Source organism: Polypterus senegalus, chromosome 3, assembly GCF_016835505.1.
Source record: "Polypterus senegalus isolate Bchr_013 chromosome 3, ASM1683550v1, whole genome shotgun sequence".
NCBI classification, from domain to species: domain Eukaryota; kingdom Metazoa; phylum Chordata; class Cladistia; order Polypteriformes; family Polypteridae; genus Polypterus; species Polypterus senegalus.
The window spans coordinates 235,578,668-235,597,085 of NC_053156.1; the positions used below are offsets into that span (position 1 = coordinate 235,578,668).

The window sequence follows — 18,418 nt, forward strand, 5'->3', positions numbered from 1 at the left end:
CGTAGTAGTATTACACTTGCCTTGAAACAAACATCAGGAGTATCACAAAATTGGAGGTTCTTTCCAAAAACATTCAAAATAGTAGACTTTTGAATGCATTTCTGAAAAACACACATAAGCAAATAAGTAAAAAGGAAAAGAACCCTTTTATTGTAAACCTAGGTTTAAAAGTTTACAAGTGGAAGTGTCACCTTTCGTCATAATAATGAAGCTTTAGATATTCTACAAACATTTTCAGCTTCAGTTGTCTCTAGAAACTTAATGCTGCTGCGGGACAATTATGCAATAAAACACAAAAAAAAACAAAAAAAAAACATTTCTACATGCTTCTAAAAAGGACTTCTTTAAATCTGGATTGTCTACGTGTGGATTAAAACTAGAATAAAGACACAACTGATACTACACAAAATCTTTTGTCATTTTACTTTAGTAAAAATCACATTTTACAGATAAAATGCATAACCCTGAAAATACTAAAACATCCCATCCTGCACAATGCTGAGGTTCCTCACATTACACATTAAAGCATTGTAATAAAAAAAAAAAAAAACAATGTACAAAAATAAAAGTCAAATTAACCCATAAAGCTTCTAAGAGAACCCGCAGGCACTTCCTCCATCATGGAATGTTTTCCTCTTTTCCGTTTTTTTTTTTCCTTTAAAAGTGAGACTAAAAATAAAAAAACGTCGATCTGTGAAGATTTGAGGAGCAAGACCATCTGCACCATCAGTTCATTATTACAGCTCTCAGTAATATCCTGGGTGATACTGCTGGCTCCAAGGTTTCTGATTCCAGAACTAAAAATTAAATGGAGGGAAAAAAAAAAATTTGAATGCATACTATCTATATACACACACACACACACACACATTCCACTAAGCATACATAGCTAGTGTGGCTACATTTTTACGAAAAAAAAAAGAATGAAGTTTAATACAATATTTTGAGAATAATGGCCAGTACAAGTTTCAGGAATTTTTTATACCTCTCATCCATTCATAGTGATGATGCCTATTTATGTATTTGATTTTGGGGCAATTTAGGTGAACTGGACCAGAATAGCAACAAAATATCACTGTGTCCCTTAAATAGGGTCTGAATGCATAAGCCCACAACAATGCAATAAAGTCCACCCCCACATGTGCCAATACCTTCAGTAATAATCCTAAACCCATGTCGTGACACACACACAAAAAAAAAAAAAGTGTACCTAAAACTAAAGCCTGTCCAAAACTCATTAAAAATCAAAATCAACTCATTTTTCAAGCACCAGAAAACAACTTTTCCTAAGGAAAATGCCCGATGCATATAAAAATTATACTTTGTAAATTATGGATATCCAAACTTCATTAAAAAGTTACGCAGTTGTAATTGGTAAGGGTAGTTTAACAAGCTGCTACTGAATGTAACCCTAACAATTTGCTCAAAACAAAGAAGCTACGCCAGAAACATTATACGGAGGTTACATTAATGGATGTTTGACAATCCCTCTCAACTGTAAATGGAACAGGTAAATAGACATAACCCTGAAACAACTGCCAAGTCAAGAACAATCTAAAAAGGTACAGTATGCAATGTATAACTACCAACTAGTCTAGCCCCCATATCTTTGGAATCTGGGAAGAAACCAGACTTCGCCTTCCACAAAAATGGTGACTGCGAATGTTACATAGCAATTAAACAGAATTTGTCCAAATAGAAAAAAAACAACAATATCGAAGCAATAAAATATAACCATAGTCCTTAAGAAATGAAAGACTAGTGTACCTACCATTTAATGCCTGCTGCCACACTTGTTTCTTAATATTGTTTAATTTTAAATTAGTTTACCACAATTTTAAACTGAGGAATATTTAATAGTATAAATGCCAACTCTACTTTGCCTTCATTATGGACAGATTCTCCCCCCCCCAAAACCTGGGACAGGTAGTGTTGGTGAAACCTTCAATTATGTTGTGATACATGTTCTACATTCCTGTATTAGGCCTAATTCAGAAAATTACGAGTAGAAATACAAAATTCCAATAAATTGTGAAGAACAAGAAAAACATCCATAACTTTAATACATACCCCTTGTTGCCAGCTCTGGTTAAAGGCTTGAGCCTTGTTCATGCTGTAGTTTCCATTTTTGAAGCCACGGTTGTTTCCACCTCTTCCTCGGAACTAAAACAAACATTGAACAGCAATTATAATCTTTTAAGGTGGGGAATGATTATTTTTATATATAACATTGATCATATGTTTAGGCTGCAAAATATTACATTTTCAGTGCTGCTTCAGTTGAAGTAATTTTCTGAAGTTGACATATTGGATCAAAAGCAAGAATAAAAAAATTCTGCTAAGACCTGGTAAGTGAAATTCTCATTTGTGCTGCCAGAATATATTAGTTGTTATATTATATAATTAATACAAAACCAGGCTTGAATAGGCTACAACAGTTACTAGAACCAGAGTGTGTGCTTGATCAAGTCATTAATACAAGCTTTTAACATTTTTTGCAAGTTGCATAAATGGGAAGGTATCAAACATTGTCCATATAATATAATATAATGTGATTGGACCAATCATTAACTAGACATCAGATTGTCAAATGTGCGTGGCAGAAAAATTTACTGGAATCAGTTATGGCAGAACAAACAATACACATAAACAAGTGCATTAGCAAACAGTCATGGGACAGATGGTCCATCAGCATTTGTTAATTCTGGGAGACAGCAACAAAAAGATTTTGCTCACACTGGAGCACTTACTATTCATCTTACATTGTTAACAAAATAGAAGCTACTACCTGAAGGACCAATGAGTAAAAACTAAGTAATCGGAGTTTAAAGCAAACTGGCCAGATGGGTGTAAAACCTGTTGGAACACAGCCACCAATCATGTTTGTTTCTGAATGATATGAATTATCAAGTGTATAACAATATGCATTAATCTTTAGATGGATCAATCAAGTGGACTGGAGGATTTTCAGGAATTAGCTAAATTAGTCACTTGAACAAAAACACATGGACTGATGCGTGGTAGAAGTTTTATTGAAAACAAAGGTTCTGGTATTACATGCAAGCACAAAACTATATTTGTATGTATCAAATGAAAAATTTTTCCTTCAACAAAATGGTTAATGATAAACTGCACCTTTAACATACACCAGGTAGAATCAAACTAGAAATGCATCAAGATAACTACTGCCATAAGAGTAAACTGGAAAACCAAATGTGAAAGATTACATTTTATCATAATTTTAACAGCTACAACCTACAAATCTCCATATTGTTAACTGCTGCGCTCTATCATGTATACCTTCACTACACACCATAGTAAACTTTAAGTGAGTCTGATGTAACAACTACATTCATCTAAGTTTCTATTGGCAAATGAAGGAAAAGGGGGGAGAGAAAAAAAAAAAAAAGTGATCTCATACCTGGTTGAAGTTGCCTCTATTTGCACCTCCTCGGTTAGCACTTCCACGGTTCATGGCACCCCCTCTTGGCATGTTGCCCCTTCCTGGAGCACCCCGAGGAGCACTTCCCCTGTTTGGCATGCCTCCACCTCTGCTGAAGTTACCACGATTAGAGAAGCCACCCCTGAAACCAGGAGGTGGGAGATACCCTCTTGGGGGTCTGTTAAATGCTGCTCTATTCCCAGGTACTACAAAGAATAAAAGTATATGAACAATTGTAATAAAGTACACAGCATTGTAAAAGGTAATTTAAGTAAACTTTACACAACCTGTCCTCTTTTTATATCAATCATTATGTGCTAACCAGCCATTGCTTGTTCACTTATAACACATTTTGATCAGGTACCAGCAATATCTTGATTGTAAAGAACATGTACAGTACATTAAATATGCTCAATTACAAGTGCTTTAAAAATTAAAAAATGAGATATGATCCAAATGTCAACAGAAAAAGAAAATGCCTCAGGCAATGGATATTACCTCCTCTGAAGTTGCCACGATTCTGAAATCCTCCACGACCTCCCCTCTGTCCTTGGCCACCACTGCCACCACCTCTGTTGTACTGGTTCTTGTTTCCTCTTGCTCGATTACCTCCTTTCTTGGTTGCCCCTCCCTGGTTCTGTTTCTTTTCAGCAGGCAGTGCAGACTTGCTCTCTTCTTTATACTGTTCTACAAGCTTCTGTGCCTCCTCCTTTTGCAGTTCTACATAGGTGACTTCATCAAAACATTCACCATCCTCTGGCAGTGTAAAAATACCTTGGGGGCAAAAAAAAAAAAAAAAAGTAAATTAAACAAATTGCCATAGGACACACTCCCATAACATAATTCAGGTCTCATTGAATGGTGCTGTGTCAAAAAAATTCTTTAGAATTGATACAAATTCAATTAATTCCAACTACAGCTTTTCATTCTACCAAATTCATTAAAAATATCTTGGCAATCAAGACTTTTTTCCCCCAGCATAAAACACCACACACTTAACTTCAGAGGCTTTCACACAAAGTGTATGCTTTTAATTTTAAAAAGGTATAACGACCCTTTGATTAACCTGCATTATATAAGGAGCTGGTAGAACAAAAATTAAACTGGCACCAGAGGATTGTATCACAGTGATGGAATTATATTTTTTCACTTTGTGATCAACAGGACTGTTAAACTAGGTAGGTATAGCACACATTCATCTCCACAAAAATTTCCCTGGGACCACCAAAGCTGACATTAGTCTATTTTGAAAAAGATGGGGAAAAATTATAAAATTGTCAATTGCTGCCCCCATCAAGTTATCAAGCACACAGATATGGCAATAACGTAACCAGATCCATGGTACTGCAAAATGAATAATGTTCATCTAGTACCTTTCATTTTAAGAACAGCCTGCTCAGGAAGATCTTTGCCATCTGCTTCTGCCTTCTTTTGAGTTCGTTGCTTATAGTCTTCATCAGTTGGGCATACTACCACTGCTTTTCGCTGAAAACCGGCGAACAAACACATCTTCCGCCGCTGAGCTGGTGCTGACACATTAGTCTACATATAAAAATAAATCATGCTTAGGGATAACCCTCAAGGGCAACCACAATGCCCATAATATGAAACAAGCCAATAAGGGATGTTTCTGCCCTACCTGGTCCAGAATATAATTGCGCTTTTTACGAGCAGCAATTTCAATAAACTTCCCCAAGAACAGTGGAGCACGCTGAGAAATGGCAGTCAGCTTTGCCGTATCTATCATCTGACGTTTAAAACTTGAAATCTGAGGAAGAGATTAAAGAAAATACAAACACAATAAAAGAAAGAAATAAGCCTTAATGTATTTTCATATAAGAGTATAATTTAACTTTACATGAAACTATCACAAAAACTACTCAGGGCACAGCCTTTATCCATTTACCAAATTTGTACTGAAAACAAAATTACCATCATCTTTTCCAGGATTGTGTTTGTTCCAAGAACATTGTATTTACCAGGGTTTGCTTCAACATGCTTCATAACCCAAGTAGTCTTGCCTGCTCCAGGCAATCCCACCATGACAATAACCTAAACACAGAGGATAGAAGAAAAATTATTATTATTTTTTATATATATATATATATTATATTATTTTATTTATATATACATATATATATATATATATATATATATACACACACATATATATATATATATATATATATATATATATATATATACATATATATATATATATACATATACATATATATATATATATATATATATATATATATATACATATATATACATATACACAACACACACACATACATATTATATACACAAACTGTTTAATTAATAAGATATTACTGTTAAGAAATTGTACCTCACACTCTTTTTTGGTCTCAGGACCCTTTGGGCCCCTGACCCTGTTATCCACTGGAACCTGCTGAAGAAATGTGTAGCCCTCAGGCACGGGGAAGTAAGGCTCTTCCTTCTGTCCAAAGTTGAACTCTACTGCACAGTTATGGCATAGAACATGCGGAAAGAGAGGCCTCTCAGCAAGAGATTCTTTGCTGACTTTAAAAGCAATGCCAAGATCCTTGCCGTTTTTACAAAAGGAAAGTTCCACTTCTTCACCATCAAAATTCTAAAAGATAAAAATTTGAAAAATAATTAAATCTTTTAAACTTGATAATGTGATGTATAGAGGAGCTTTACTTGTATAAGGAGTTTTAACAAAGACATTTGACCATAAACAAATTCATTACATTAGCCAGATTTATACAAAAAACACCCTACACACAAGCATTACATCATACAAAATAAAAGTTACACAAACAAGGTAGATACTGAAATCGATGTTATTGATGAATACACCAAACTTTTATGCACTGCTTGGCTCCTAGTACTATCCTATCAGTCATGAGCATTTCTACCAGGCTCAAATCTTTTACTGAAAATGCTGCCCCACTTCAGTTTAGTCTTTCATAAGGTTTCTCCATTAGTAGCCAAGGTATCATTCATGTGATGCTGATAAGAGGTGTTCACCAAAGCAGACTACTGCATTTAGTCAACAAATGCAATATTTGTATTTTCACTATGCAGCCATTTCTGTCAATGCGATTTTTTGCTAGCAGCATTGACGAAACCCATTTTTTAGATCATTCTTAGCAAGTTTTTTCCACATCACTCACTACCACATACTGAGCAGATCAGAAACATTAAACTGCAGTACTAGCCTAATGCCACCTTGCCAGTTATGCATTTTACAATTGTTGCAGTGGCTAGCTCACAAGGGTTTCTTTTACTGTGGAAGACTCGGCCTTGGCAATAATTTTAGCAGATGTGTTAGTCATACTTGTCAAATTCTAAGTAATCAAAAGGCTTTACATAATATACTATCCAGAAATTTTAATGAATACAACAGTGCATCCAGACATTTTCAAGAATTTGAAACTAAGCATGGAAAGCGTGATTTTTCACATATAAAATCCTTTCATAAGAGGTAGGTCGACTTAAAGTGTGGTACACTTTCATTGTGTAAATTAATCTGAGATTTAGTACTTGGCATACAAGATTACTGTATGTAGTTAACCAACCTTAAATGCCAATATGCTTTATGTAGGCATTCTGGACTGATTAATGAAAAAGGCTGTATTCAGGTTTAAAAACAAGTTATAAACTGTGTCCAGCCAACAATTTTACATTAGTTTATACAAGATAAACATTTCTTCTATAAATCTTAAATCTCCATTGTACAGAGTACTAAGCTCACAGATCAAGTCTTGGATTTAAATGGACAAGAGGGTTAAAAAATGGGCAAAATAAATTGAGTAAAGCTAGATTCTAGGTGTGGGGATTTTCATAATTTAAAAACACTAGTGAAGCAGTCTGAATTTCATACACATCTAGATGTGATCTTAATATTCTAATAGCCGAAATAGGAATTAAACAGTTAAATACAATACTACACATTAACATCACTCTACCACCTACCAATAAAGCACCCTATTCATAATCAGAACACTCGGCGTATTTTCTGGTACTTCGATGCAAATTCATATAACTAGACCACACTGCATTCAAAATTCATGCTCCGTGTTAAAATAAGGCTCGGATATAATTTGTAGAATTTAAAAATTCTTGAATATAGGTCCAAAAATGAGACATGCTAACCATACACAAAGAAAACAGATTTTTTACAACACATACGACTTTGCTTCCTAAATAAATCTCTGGTACTACGTAGTGTAATTCTGAACAAACACCTTTCTATTCAAGTCTTGTGTCTGCCCTTCCTGGCAATTGTTTAAATCTGGAAAGTAATCATGTGGCCAAGATAAAGGTATACATCTCCTTTAATTAAAATAAAAAGAGAATTCCACTTGTATACAAAAAAAATGCACATTATCTAGTGTAATATTCATATAGATCTTTGATCACTATAAAAAACCTTGTAGATGCTTTGTAAATAACAGAAAGGAAATTTGGTCATTATGCAACACTATCACGTAACAGAAAAATGTAGCAAAAAACAAATTAGCTACTCTGGAATCTCAGACTCTCATCACATTAGGACCTGCCATCCAGTCTTTCATTAACAAACAAGAAGCAAAGGTACTCAAAACCATATGAGCCCTCCATCCCATGACAACCCGATATCTTTATTAACTGGTATGTCACAGATCTAAGAAACATTTCTTCTAAGCCAAAAGGGGTCTAAACAACGCTGTGCAAGTTAACTTACAATCAAGCAACCTATCACATCATTTTCATCATATCCCTCTCCAAAATCTTCAGTCACACAATTAGTGGTCTTCTTTCCCTTCATTGAGTAGGCATAAGAGAATTCTTCTTCCCCTAATGAGAGAAAAAAATGTAAACTTCAAAAAATTAAACCTCAAAATATTTTCCCACAACTAAAATACTTTAAGCATTGCCTATTTGATGTTAACAGTATCATGCATGCACATAATTCACTGGACTCTGGTATATACGACACATTTACAGTAGCAGAAAATACACAACAACTCACCAAGAAGCAAGCCGCCTTCTTCCAATGACCAGCCAATCTGTACATCATGTACTTCAATACCTTTACTTGAGATATGCTTTACTGGAATTTTCTCAATTACCTAAATGAAAAGATAAAAAAAAAAAAAAACAGCTTAAAAAGAAAGTTTAACTTAAAACATGTGTCTACCTTAAACAATTAACCTGGTAAAGTAACACAAATTCACACATTTTACCTTCATCTCAAAGCAGGCCTTTCCACTTGCAATGCCATAGGTAGCTCTACCTCCAGCCCAGAGATAAGCAAAACTTTCCATAGTCAAAGATGAAGCGCTGTAACGGTCTCTTGAAATTTTGAAGTGTAGGTCACTGTTGTCTGTATCAGTGTGACAGTCAAAATAAATGTACAGAACAAAAAAAGATAGCTCTATTAACATTTTCATAAAAGGGAATAACAAATCCAGAAAGTTTTACCCCTTCAGTACACTACACCAATTACCAGAAAGTAACAAAAAATTGAGTTGTGTAAAGCAACGAGTGTGAAAAGGTGAATGGTAGATATTTATAAAAAATAAAATAAAAGATACACTGGAAAATTAGACATATTCTAAAAGGTTTAAACAAACATTTACAATAAATGCTAACTGTGTTCAATAACATTACAATAAATATTTTACAGGTGTAAAACATCCTTGTTGTCTATGTGCAAGTGTGACTCCCACAGCTTGAAAACTAAATTCACCCCAACCTAACAGTGCACGCAAGTGTACTACTACTAGAGCTTATAGGCCTAATTTATCCCCTATTGTTTCAATCATATTGCAGAAAAGCCAAGATATGTTGTGTTGACAATTACAGTTCACATTCACTACACTATTTGCCAACAGTGTTTAACTAGGTATATACAGACTTTGCTTGCAAATATGCAGTATGTCTTTGTATTAGCACGTGCAAAAATGATTTTTTTTTAGGCATCAAATGTCAAGTTTTCACCACATAACAATGAAAGCATGAAGGAAAATGACCATTAAACTATAACCTGACTAGCTTTTCTAAATACTTAGTACACAACACTTACATGTGTCCAAACAAACAGTTGTATCATCAAACTCTTCATCTTCTTCTTCAAGAGGTGGTTGGGGAGATTTTGCCCTGAAAAAAAAGTATTCACCCACATTACTTGAAATATGTGCAAATAATCCCTTGACATCTAATTCTAAATGAATGCATTTAAAATGCAAGTCATTATCCCTGTAGTAGTAGCAGTCAACACATATTAACAATGTCTGCAAAATATTGAAAGAGAAATTATACACCTAACAGTAAGAAGAGAAATCATTCAATGGTTTAAAACACAACTATGTAAGTACAAATTACGATCCACTACATAACGTAAGAATTCGTATTTGCCAAAACTAAAAGAAACACTGCTTAAGCTATATATATAAGACAGTGTTTTGTGTGTGTGTTTTTTTTTTTTTTTTAACACTAATGAAAATCAAAAACAAATGTATGTGAAACAAAGATCATTCAAGGCTACCATCTCTTCTACTTTGCTGTTACGATGTAAAGCTATATATCTCGTCAGACTCAACCATACATAGTCTCTTACCGGCTGTATTTGTTTTCTTCAATAAACTCAAAGTAGCCTCTTCCGTGTTCTTCTCGGCGCCTTTTAACGCCTTTCTTGTTTTTCTGGTCTGCCTTTTTATCTTTTGCAGCATCGCCTATAAATCGAAAAATGAAAAACTCCACAATATTACTATTTCCAAGTCGTAAATCAAGTGGCGAGAGTGCGTATGATTGAATACGACGTCAGTAAACACACACACAATAGACCGATTAACTCAAGGTGGCTATCACGACAAAGATTTCACATCATTCAAATCGTAGCTACCACCATCATGGCAATCTGGCAACACAAGTACATTAGCATGCTATCGAGACAATGTAGCTAACAAAGCACGCCCGCCGATTATAAGAAAAATTATCATCCAACCTATTTTCTCACCACTTCTCGATACAAAAGCCCAGAACTACAGGCATACACAAGCAAGCTTGCGAACACAAGAAATAGCGATATATGCTCACATATATATATATATAAAAATTACAACTGAATTTCTATTTCTTTTTCTATCACACAACGCACACACCCCCTCCTCCTCCTCTCCTTCCCACCCGCCATCCCCTCCAGCAGGAAGTGACGTGTGGGAAGCTCGCTCGCTTTTTTCTTTTTTTTTTTTTTAAGATTCAGGGCCAAAATTAAAAAAACACATTTAAGATACAAGTGTGCGGTACAAACACGGTGCAGTAAAAATCAATAGTTCCCGTAACTAAAAAAAAAAAATCACAAATATAAACTGACTGCTTCATAATGAGTAAGCGGTGATAAGGAACAATCAAACATTAAAACGACACACATTTTGGCCGGCAACAATGGCTTTTTTCTTCCGCTGCTGGTAAACGATAGCTTGAACAAAAGCTTTTCGCGCATCTGGTACTCTCTTTCATACAGATTCTCTCCCATCCACTGTAACCCATCTCGTTCCCTCCATTACAAGACCATTTCTGCACACAGGGGAAACACAGCCGCTACGCGCCATTCAGCGCCACCATTTCATTATTTTCACTAAGCAGCAGCAACCATGTGCATCTTTGTCTTGGGTGCAGCCGGAGCCACAAATAGCAGATCACGTCATACGGGGCAGCCTGACCTCCAGTGCAGCCCCCACGATATTACACAGTCGAAAACTAAATGACCAGAACGAGCAGTCTCCATCGGCTCCGTCAATCCGTGCAGCTTACTACACGTTACAAACGACCGGAGGCCATCGTACGTCTTACTCCATTGCTACCATTAATGTGAGTGGAACACGTGATTCGCTAGCGGTCCGATTGCTCACCTTCGGCGGACTGGGAACCAGGAGCCCCGTCCTCCTCATCAAACTTGTCCATTTCAATTCCTGCGTCTTCATCCTCGTCAAATTTATCCATTTCGACCCCGGCGTCTTCCTCTTCGTCTTCGCCCATTGCATCGTCTTGATACTCCTGGCTCTCGCCATCGGCTGCTTCAGCTCCCTCTTCCCCGGTCACTTCGCCGCTTGCACTCGCTTGATCGCCCTTTCCGGACGTCCCTTGCAGATTTACAGCTGCTTGACGAGCACCAGTCCCACCACTCGAATCTCCCGTCGTCGCAGTGGCACCCGCTTTACCCCCACCGGTTCTCCCTTCCTCCTCCTCCTCTTCGTCCGCCTCCATGTTCTCCCCGGCCATTTCTTCTTCGAGATCCTCGGCCATCTCGTCGTAACCACCTGCACCTTCTGAGCCTCCCTCTGCTCCATTTTCCTCTCCGCCCGGACCGGTAAAACCGCCGCCAGCTTTGGCCTCTTCATCAAGCGCGGCCTGCAGCCGGTCCATCAGCTCGGCCTTCAGACCCTTGTCTGAAAGCCTACGCTTCTTCAGCTCGTCCTTCAACTCGTTCACTTTCAATTTCTTCACGTTAATTGAACTCATTTTCCGACTTGCTTCTCGCTGCCCGGAATATAGAGAATCTTCGACTTATATTATAAACAATTTTCGCAAACGAGAAAGTATTTAGTAAGCAGAGCTGCCAATAATTTCTACTGCGCCAAACACTTCTCTCGCTCTAAGTCTCTCCCACTGGCAACAGCACGGCCGACAACCGCCACTCGTACGTAATATAGCTTTACCGTATTAAAGGGAGTGGAGAATGAGAGGCGGGTTCTACCGTAATACTCAGAGTGCGGCGCACACCCATTTCAGACTTGACTTTTTCAGCGGTAACCAGTGAACAATGAGCTTCACCTAATGTTTTAGAAAGTAAGCATTGCCAGATTGTATATGACAAGAATTGTGTCACAAAAATTTTTGGTTCCATAACTGTGAGACAAAACCATATCATATAAAAAAATGAAAGACATGGAATTAATTAATTCTTTTGCACAAATTTAGCAAAGTAACCAAAGACTGAAATTCTTAGGCAAAAATATAAACTATTTTTTAGAAAATAGATTATAATTTTTTACATATTTTTTGGGTTTTGGTTGAATTTTGTTTTTCTTTTTTCTCCTTATTATTCGTTTCAAAGTAAATGGTTCTCTGTTTGTATTATTTGTTTGAGTACCATGCTATTGTAATATTCTGTTTTTGAAAGTAAAAAAGGAGATACATTATATCTAACACTTCATTTATTTTTACATTATTTATTTTTCATGTTTTTCTCACCATCACATATTTTTTATTTTTGTGACAGTTATTTGTGCATTTAATTATGAGATCTTGAAGTTAAATTAATAATTATTGTTACCTTAGTATTAAAAGTAAAATTTTGTTCACATTTTACTTAAGCTGAAAAGAAGATGCAGTGGTTAGCAATGATACTACACGGAATGTTTAAACCCCAGGTCTGGTCGGTATAGTTTGCACATTAACCTTGTGGAGCTAGGTGTAGGTCTGTGTCAGCGTGCGTTTACACATTGATCTTGTTTCCAAGTGTCTATTTGCCACATATTGTCATTTGTCTTCCCACATGCCAAAGGCATTATTTTGCATGATCATTCTTAACTACCAACCGAATTGTGAATGAGTTTGTCCTATGGTAGACTGGCATCCTATTCAGTATGGACTCCTGTTCTGCTCTTTTTCTTTCCTCGGTGGACTCTCATTCCATTCTACTCTGAATTTAAGCAGTGTCAGAAAATGGATCAATGAATGAAATAAATTTGTATTTTAAGGATGGTTGAGCAGTGCAGTGTCGTGATAAAGTGCTTTATGGATCCAGTCTCCCAAGTTCAAATCCTGCACCTGGCTGTGAACTGCGTGTAGTATTCATGTTCTTCCTGTGATTGTGTGGGGCTTAACTGGGTTTCATGGCTTTTATCCCACATCCCAAAGTATGTGTAGGGTAGGTTAACTGGTGACTCTTAAACTGGCCCTGGGAGTATGCATGGTTTGAACGTGTTATTTTCTTTGAACTTGTTTCAGTCATCAGTTTTGGTTATTTTAGACATACCTTTATGTTCCTAGAGGGAAAGTTGTTTGCAGCAGGAAAGTACAGGACATAAGGCATTGTTGATCAGATACAAGAAAGTAAGCAAAGATACATTAGTACAAAAAAGAATAATTACCTTAAACAGTACACAAAATAATATATCAGAATTTGGTAGCACCCCCACAAGTAACAGAACTCAAAATGCTTATAGCACTACGAACAAAACAGTTCTTGAATCTTTCGCTCTTAACACTCAGGAACCTACAACTGCGGCCATTATGGCAACAGCTGAAATGTAGGAAAAAAAGGATGGCTACTATCTGACAGAACTGAGATGGCCTTTGTTTTAATCTGTTTATAATGCAAATTAGTGCAAAAGGTCTGCTGCAAACCAATAACTTTATTGCTAACTTTTACAATGTTGTTAATGCTGTGTTTGCAAACCAACAAACAAAAACAAATGTAACAAGATTCAATAAAAGACATAAAAAATTATCATTATGGTTTTGTCAACTTTAAAACAACTGAGTTTCAACTTGTTTTATTTATAATTTGTTTCATTTTTTATCAGAAATACTTTATACTGCATCCAAAAAAATATGAATTGACACCTAACAGAATTAAAATCTTTCAATTCACATTGTTAAATGTTATCTGTCTTTCTATCTATAGTAAGCAACACAAAATGTTCATACTTTGCCATATCTGGAAAATCAAAAGTTAGTATAAAAGTGCATTGATGAACTAGTGAGTCTTTAGCTTAGATTCGGCAACCGGAATGCAAAAAACACTATTGGATACCATTGGATTAAGAAAGTTTAGGAAATGACTAGATGGATGGCTATAAATGTTTAAATGCCATCCACCCTACTCCTGCAATCCAAAGACATGCTTAATGAAAGTGAAATATTGCAGTTTATTGTAAGTGGAGGATGAATGCAAATAAGCAGCATTATGTTCAGGACTGATTCAGTACATACCTTCATTGCTACCAGCAGAGCTGCTAGCTCCAAGTGACACCAATTGAAAAAAGTTGATAATGAAAATAGATGGTTTGAGGTCTGGATAGGTATGGAAGGAGTCCCAGTTTTGTTGTTTATATATTTATAACAATGAATTGTTGAGGATTTACCGCTGGAGACACAAGAAGTTCTACAATATCCTTATTTGCTTCTGATCTATAGTGAATAAATGTGTTTCTCAGACTAGGGGTTGGTACTGTGCTCTGACTCTTTCTCCTCTTTCCCTCTGTAGACCATCAGAAGAACCCACCTCTTAAAAACATCACTTTTTTTCTGGTTCCTCAGAACCTGCCTCCTAAAAGACATCATTTCCACATTCGGTCCCTCCTGTTCCTGTCAGTCAGCTATATAATGGCCATGTTTGTCATTCTACGTCAGTTCTGTTTTAGACTCATGTATAATACTGTTTGTTTTGCCTTGACCTGCCAAAATTCTTCAAGCATATGGGGTAGCTGCCCCAAACCTTTTCTTGTATCCTCTGTTTATTTTACAGTTATTTCCAGTGTTTTGTGGTTTTCTTTTCATATTTATACAGAGAACAATGACTTTCACTGTTCATTTCTAGTACAGTGCTAAACGATACTTGATTTTATGTACAGTACATAAGCACAATAATAATATATTTTATTTATACAGCTCATTTCCCATGCTCAAGTTAAACACACAGGAAAACAAATCCAAATACAAAGAAACTTAATTTAAAAGAATGGATTAATAGCGGCCTGAGAGGTGGGATAACCCTACATAAACAAGACGAGTTGCTTGCCACTGTGGACCTCCACATTTAGTGAAGTGGATGATGTTACAAGATAAAAGCAGACAAAACCTGTCTCTCAGACATGCTAAGGTCATCTCAGCTCATTGTATGAATGAAATTTCCTTGCTAATAGTCACTTATTTTCCAGATTGTTAACAAGCAACAAGGAGCATTAAAACCAAGCCAGGCATTTTCATCAATGGGCAAAATTTTAAAGGATTTAGCAGCACAAAGACTACCTAGAATTTTAACCTGCCCTATACTGTATCTTGATGATTCACATTCCCATCAGACTGTAAGAAACTTAAATACTTTTAATACTGGAAATTTTATTTTCTTGAAAGACTTTCTTTCTCAGTCCTTTGTTGCTAATAGGACCAAGTTTCTATTATCCTAGTCCTTTATTAGTATGATTCATACTACATGTTACCTAAAGCTTATGGATCTCTTCGTTTAGACTGACATCATTTATTGGGTTAATGTATATATTGTCTCTTGTAGGGTTTGTTCACATTAAGACATTAGGAAAGGTTATTATTTTGTTTATTTTTCTATAAAGCAAAATGTGATGTTCCTTAGTATAAAAAAAGCTGTATAAAATAAAAACTTTTCAACAGACAAAACAATTAATTACTTAATTTAATTTAATGCCTTATGTAATAAGATATAAACTATTTTGGTATAGTGCTGTTCAGACACCATAAAGAACAGAGCCTCCTCACTACTTTATAAACACCAACAGCAGCAGACAGGCTAAGAAGGCAGTTTGATGCCCTTGAACCAGACTTTCCATTTCTGATAGCTAAAAGTTTTAATATAAACCATACTCCACCAAGCTATTATTGCAGGATTTAACAATGAAAAAATGGCACTTTATTGGTTAAGTCCCAGATGAAGATCTCTCATCACACTACTTGTTTAAAGAAGTCCAAAAAGGTCTCTTTGTTGGGGGATAGGCAGGGATAAGCTATCTTGAGAATTAGGTGTAAATGGAGTGATAATATGTTTCACAGAAGCAGAGGAAGACTCGGTAACACTCTACTTTCAGGCAGTTCATACTGTTTTCTTCTTTCTTTCTTCGTCTTTATAGTCAATCTGAAACAAATTAGCAAGGCCTTTAACATAGACTTGGAAATGTGATCACATTTCTTCAGTTCTAAAATCTTGCATTCTCTTCTGACTAAGTTTAGAACCAATTTTTCGCCCATCTCTTTTACCTGTAAAACTCTAAAAGTGGTGGCTCCACAAGTTATCTCAATAAGTATTCTATTTTATAATTCCTAGCATGAACAAAGAAAATGTAATAAACAATTTCTTAATACAGAGCACATTAACTATGAAACAGTCTTCCAAATAGTTTCAGAGGTGGCCCATTTCTTCTTGCATTTAAAGTTACATGAATGATCACTTATTTTGATTTTAGCCCACCTTTGTTAGCAAGGTGGAAAGATCTACTCATGTTGCATTATTATCTGTCAGCATGTTTGCTGCATCTGCAGACTCTTACCTGGCAACCATTTAATTTTACTTTTGGTATTGTGAACACATTGGTGTCACTCTAACCCTGGACCAAGTGACCCCCAAAACCTATTGGAAACAGCTTCACAGTGTAATGGAGAAAACACCATGAACTACTCCAAGACCATTTTCTTTGCAGATCTTTGAACCCCAGAGTTTTAATTTCACCAAATGATGTTAAGTATTAAATAAAAACTAAAAATATAAAACAACAGTCCAACTAACAAAGACAGGGAGCTAAACTCCACAAGGATAGTGTAAATAAAATCTCAAGAAAGATGTAATCAGAGCTGACTCTTTGACTATCGATACACCACGGGAGGACTACCCCTACGTAGCCCTAGCAGCACTACAGGCTGGTGGCCTCAGTAAACTTAAAATTGCTGTTTTACAAGGCAACTCTCTTGTTTGCTGTTCTCTTAAATGAGTAACATAGTTGCATCTGTTTCACTATGAAAATAAATCCTGCAATTTTTTGGACAGACAAGTTTTTGCCATGACTCCTTGTCTTCCTATTCCCTTTGATGTCCTACCAGAGCTACATGGCTTACTGGAAGCTGGAAGTGCCCTTCTTCCAACAAAATCATGTACATTTACATTCTCATCAAAAAATGAGTGGAAGGCTTTTCTCTTCCTATTTGTGGTATGAAGTGTCTTTTCAATTTTCTGTGCTACACTGATGCCATATACAACATGCCAACACTTTGTGAATCTAAAATTAATTGTTTATTTGAATCATCCTTCCATCCATTTCCTAATCTGCTTATACAGTTTAAGGTAGAGGGAAGCTGGTTGCCTGTCCTGGCAATAATAGGCACAAGATGGGAATCAAACTTAAACAGAATGCCAGTCCACAATTTAGACCAATGTTTTAAGAAAATTTTTTATATCAGTATATATAATTTTTAGTAAATTATGTTGTTGTGTACAGGATGCACAGCCAGGTATTTCTGTCTCTAAAGTGTGAGCACAAATCTGCTTTGTACTTCAGGAATTCATGTATAGGCTGGCATTGATCTGGAATTATTAAACAGGTAGGGAACAAAAACCATCAGTTACAGGGCTGACAGAATCTGAAGAGGTGTGAGACAAAAATAATTTAAATGTGGAAAAATCTGGATATGAGGGAGTATTGAATAGATGTGTTTATTTACTCAAAAATGTATATGTCTTAGGATATTTTACATTACATTTGAATTAATAGTTTTAAAAATAGTTGGAAAAGCAAACCACAGTGCCATCTATAAGAACTGAAAAACATGGTAATTTTGCTGTGTATGAAATGAGTAAAAGCTGAATATAAGGCAAAAATAAGGAATATCAAGTTTTATGTCTTTGCATAACGAGTATGGATTAACACTTAAGAATAATACATGCAGTAAAAGTTCAGTGAATGCAAGTCATTATAAAACAAAATAAATAATAAATATATACCCCATATTTTTTAACCTGATTAATTCAGTATAAATTCATGGCTCCAGACACTATATCTGTAGCACTAGCCATAGGGCATGAACCAACCTACGACAGTCAGGCAGTCATGACAAGGCCCAGTCCATTATCAGTCTGCCCAAAACACACATCTCTGGGGAGCAAAGCTCATGCAAGTATTGAGAGACCGGGCATGGGAGCTGAACCAAGAATGCTGGATCTGTGAGGTGGCATGGCTACCCACTATGCAA

The 18,418-nt window shown here is 36.0% G+C and overlaps 1 protein-coding gene and 1 long non-coding RNA gene across 2 annotated transcripts in view; one reads left to right on the forward strand and one right to left on the reverse strand.

Annotated features, from left to right (window-relative positions):
• LOC120525999 overlaps window positions 1-18,418 on the forward strand; it is a 100,791-nt gene that overhangs the window by 19,766 nt on the left and 62,607 nt on the right. The window lies entirely within an intron of this gene.
• Window positions 128-12,110, reverse strand: hnrnpua (heterogeneous nuclear ribonucleoprotein Ua). The gene is made up of 14 exons (XM_039748796.1): window positions 11,332-12,110; window positions 10,038-10,152; window positions 9,504-9,577; window positions 8,662-8,801; window positions 8,448-8,547; window positions 8,160-8,272; window positions 5,796-6,059; window positions 5,375-5,494; window positions 5,082-5,210; window positions 4,816-4,984; window positions 3,941-4,216; window positions 3,422-3,648; window positions 2,071-2,163; window positions 128-797 (listed from the first exon to the last, which is right to left on the reverse strand). The coding sequence occupies exons 1-14, from the start codon at window positions 11,939-11,941 to the stop codon at window positions 747-749; spliced, it is 2,481 nt and encodes an 826-aa protein (XP_039604730.1). The 5' UTR covers window positions 11,942-12,110; the 3' UTR covers window positions 128-746.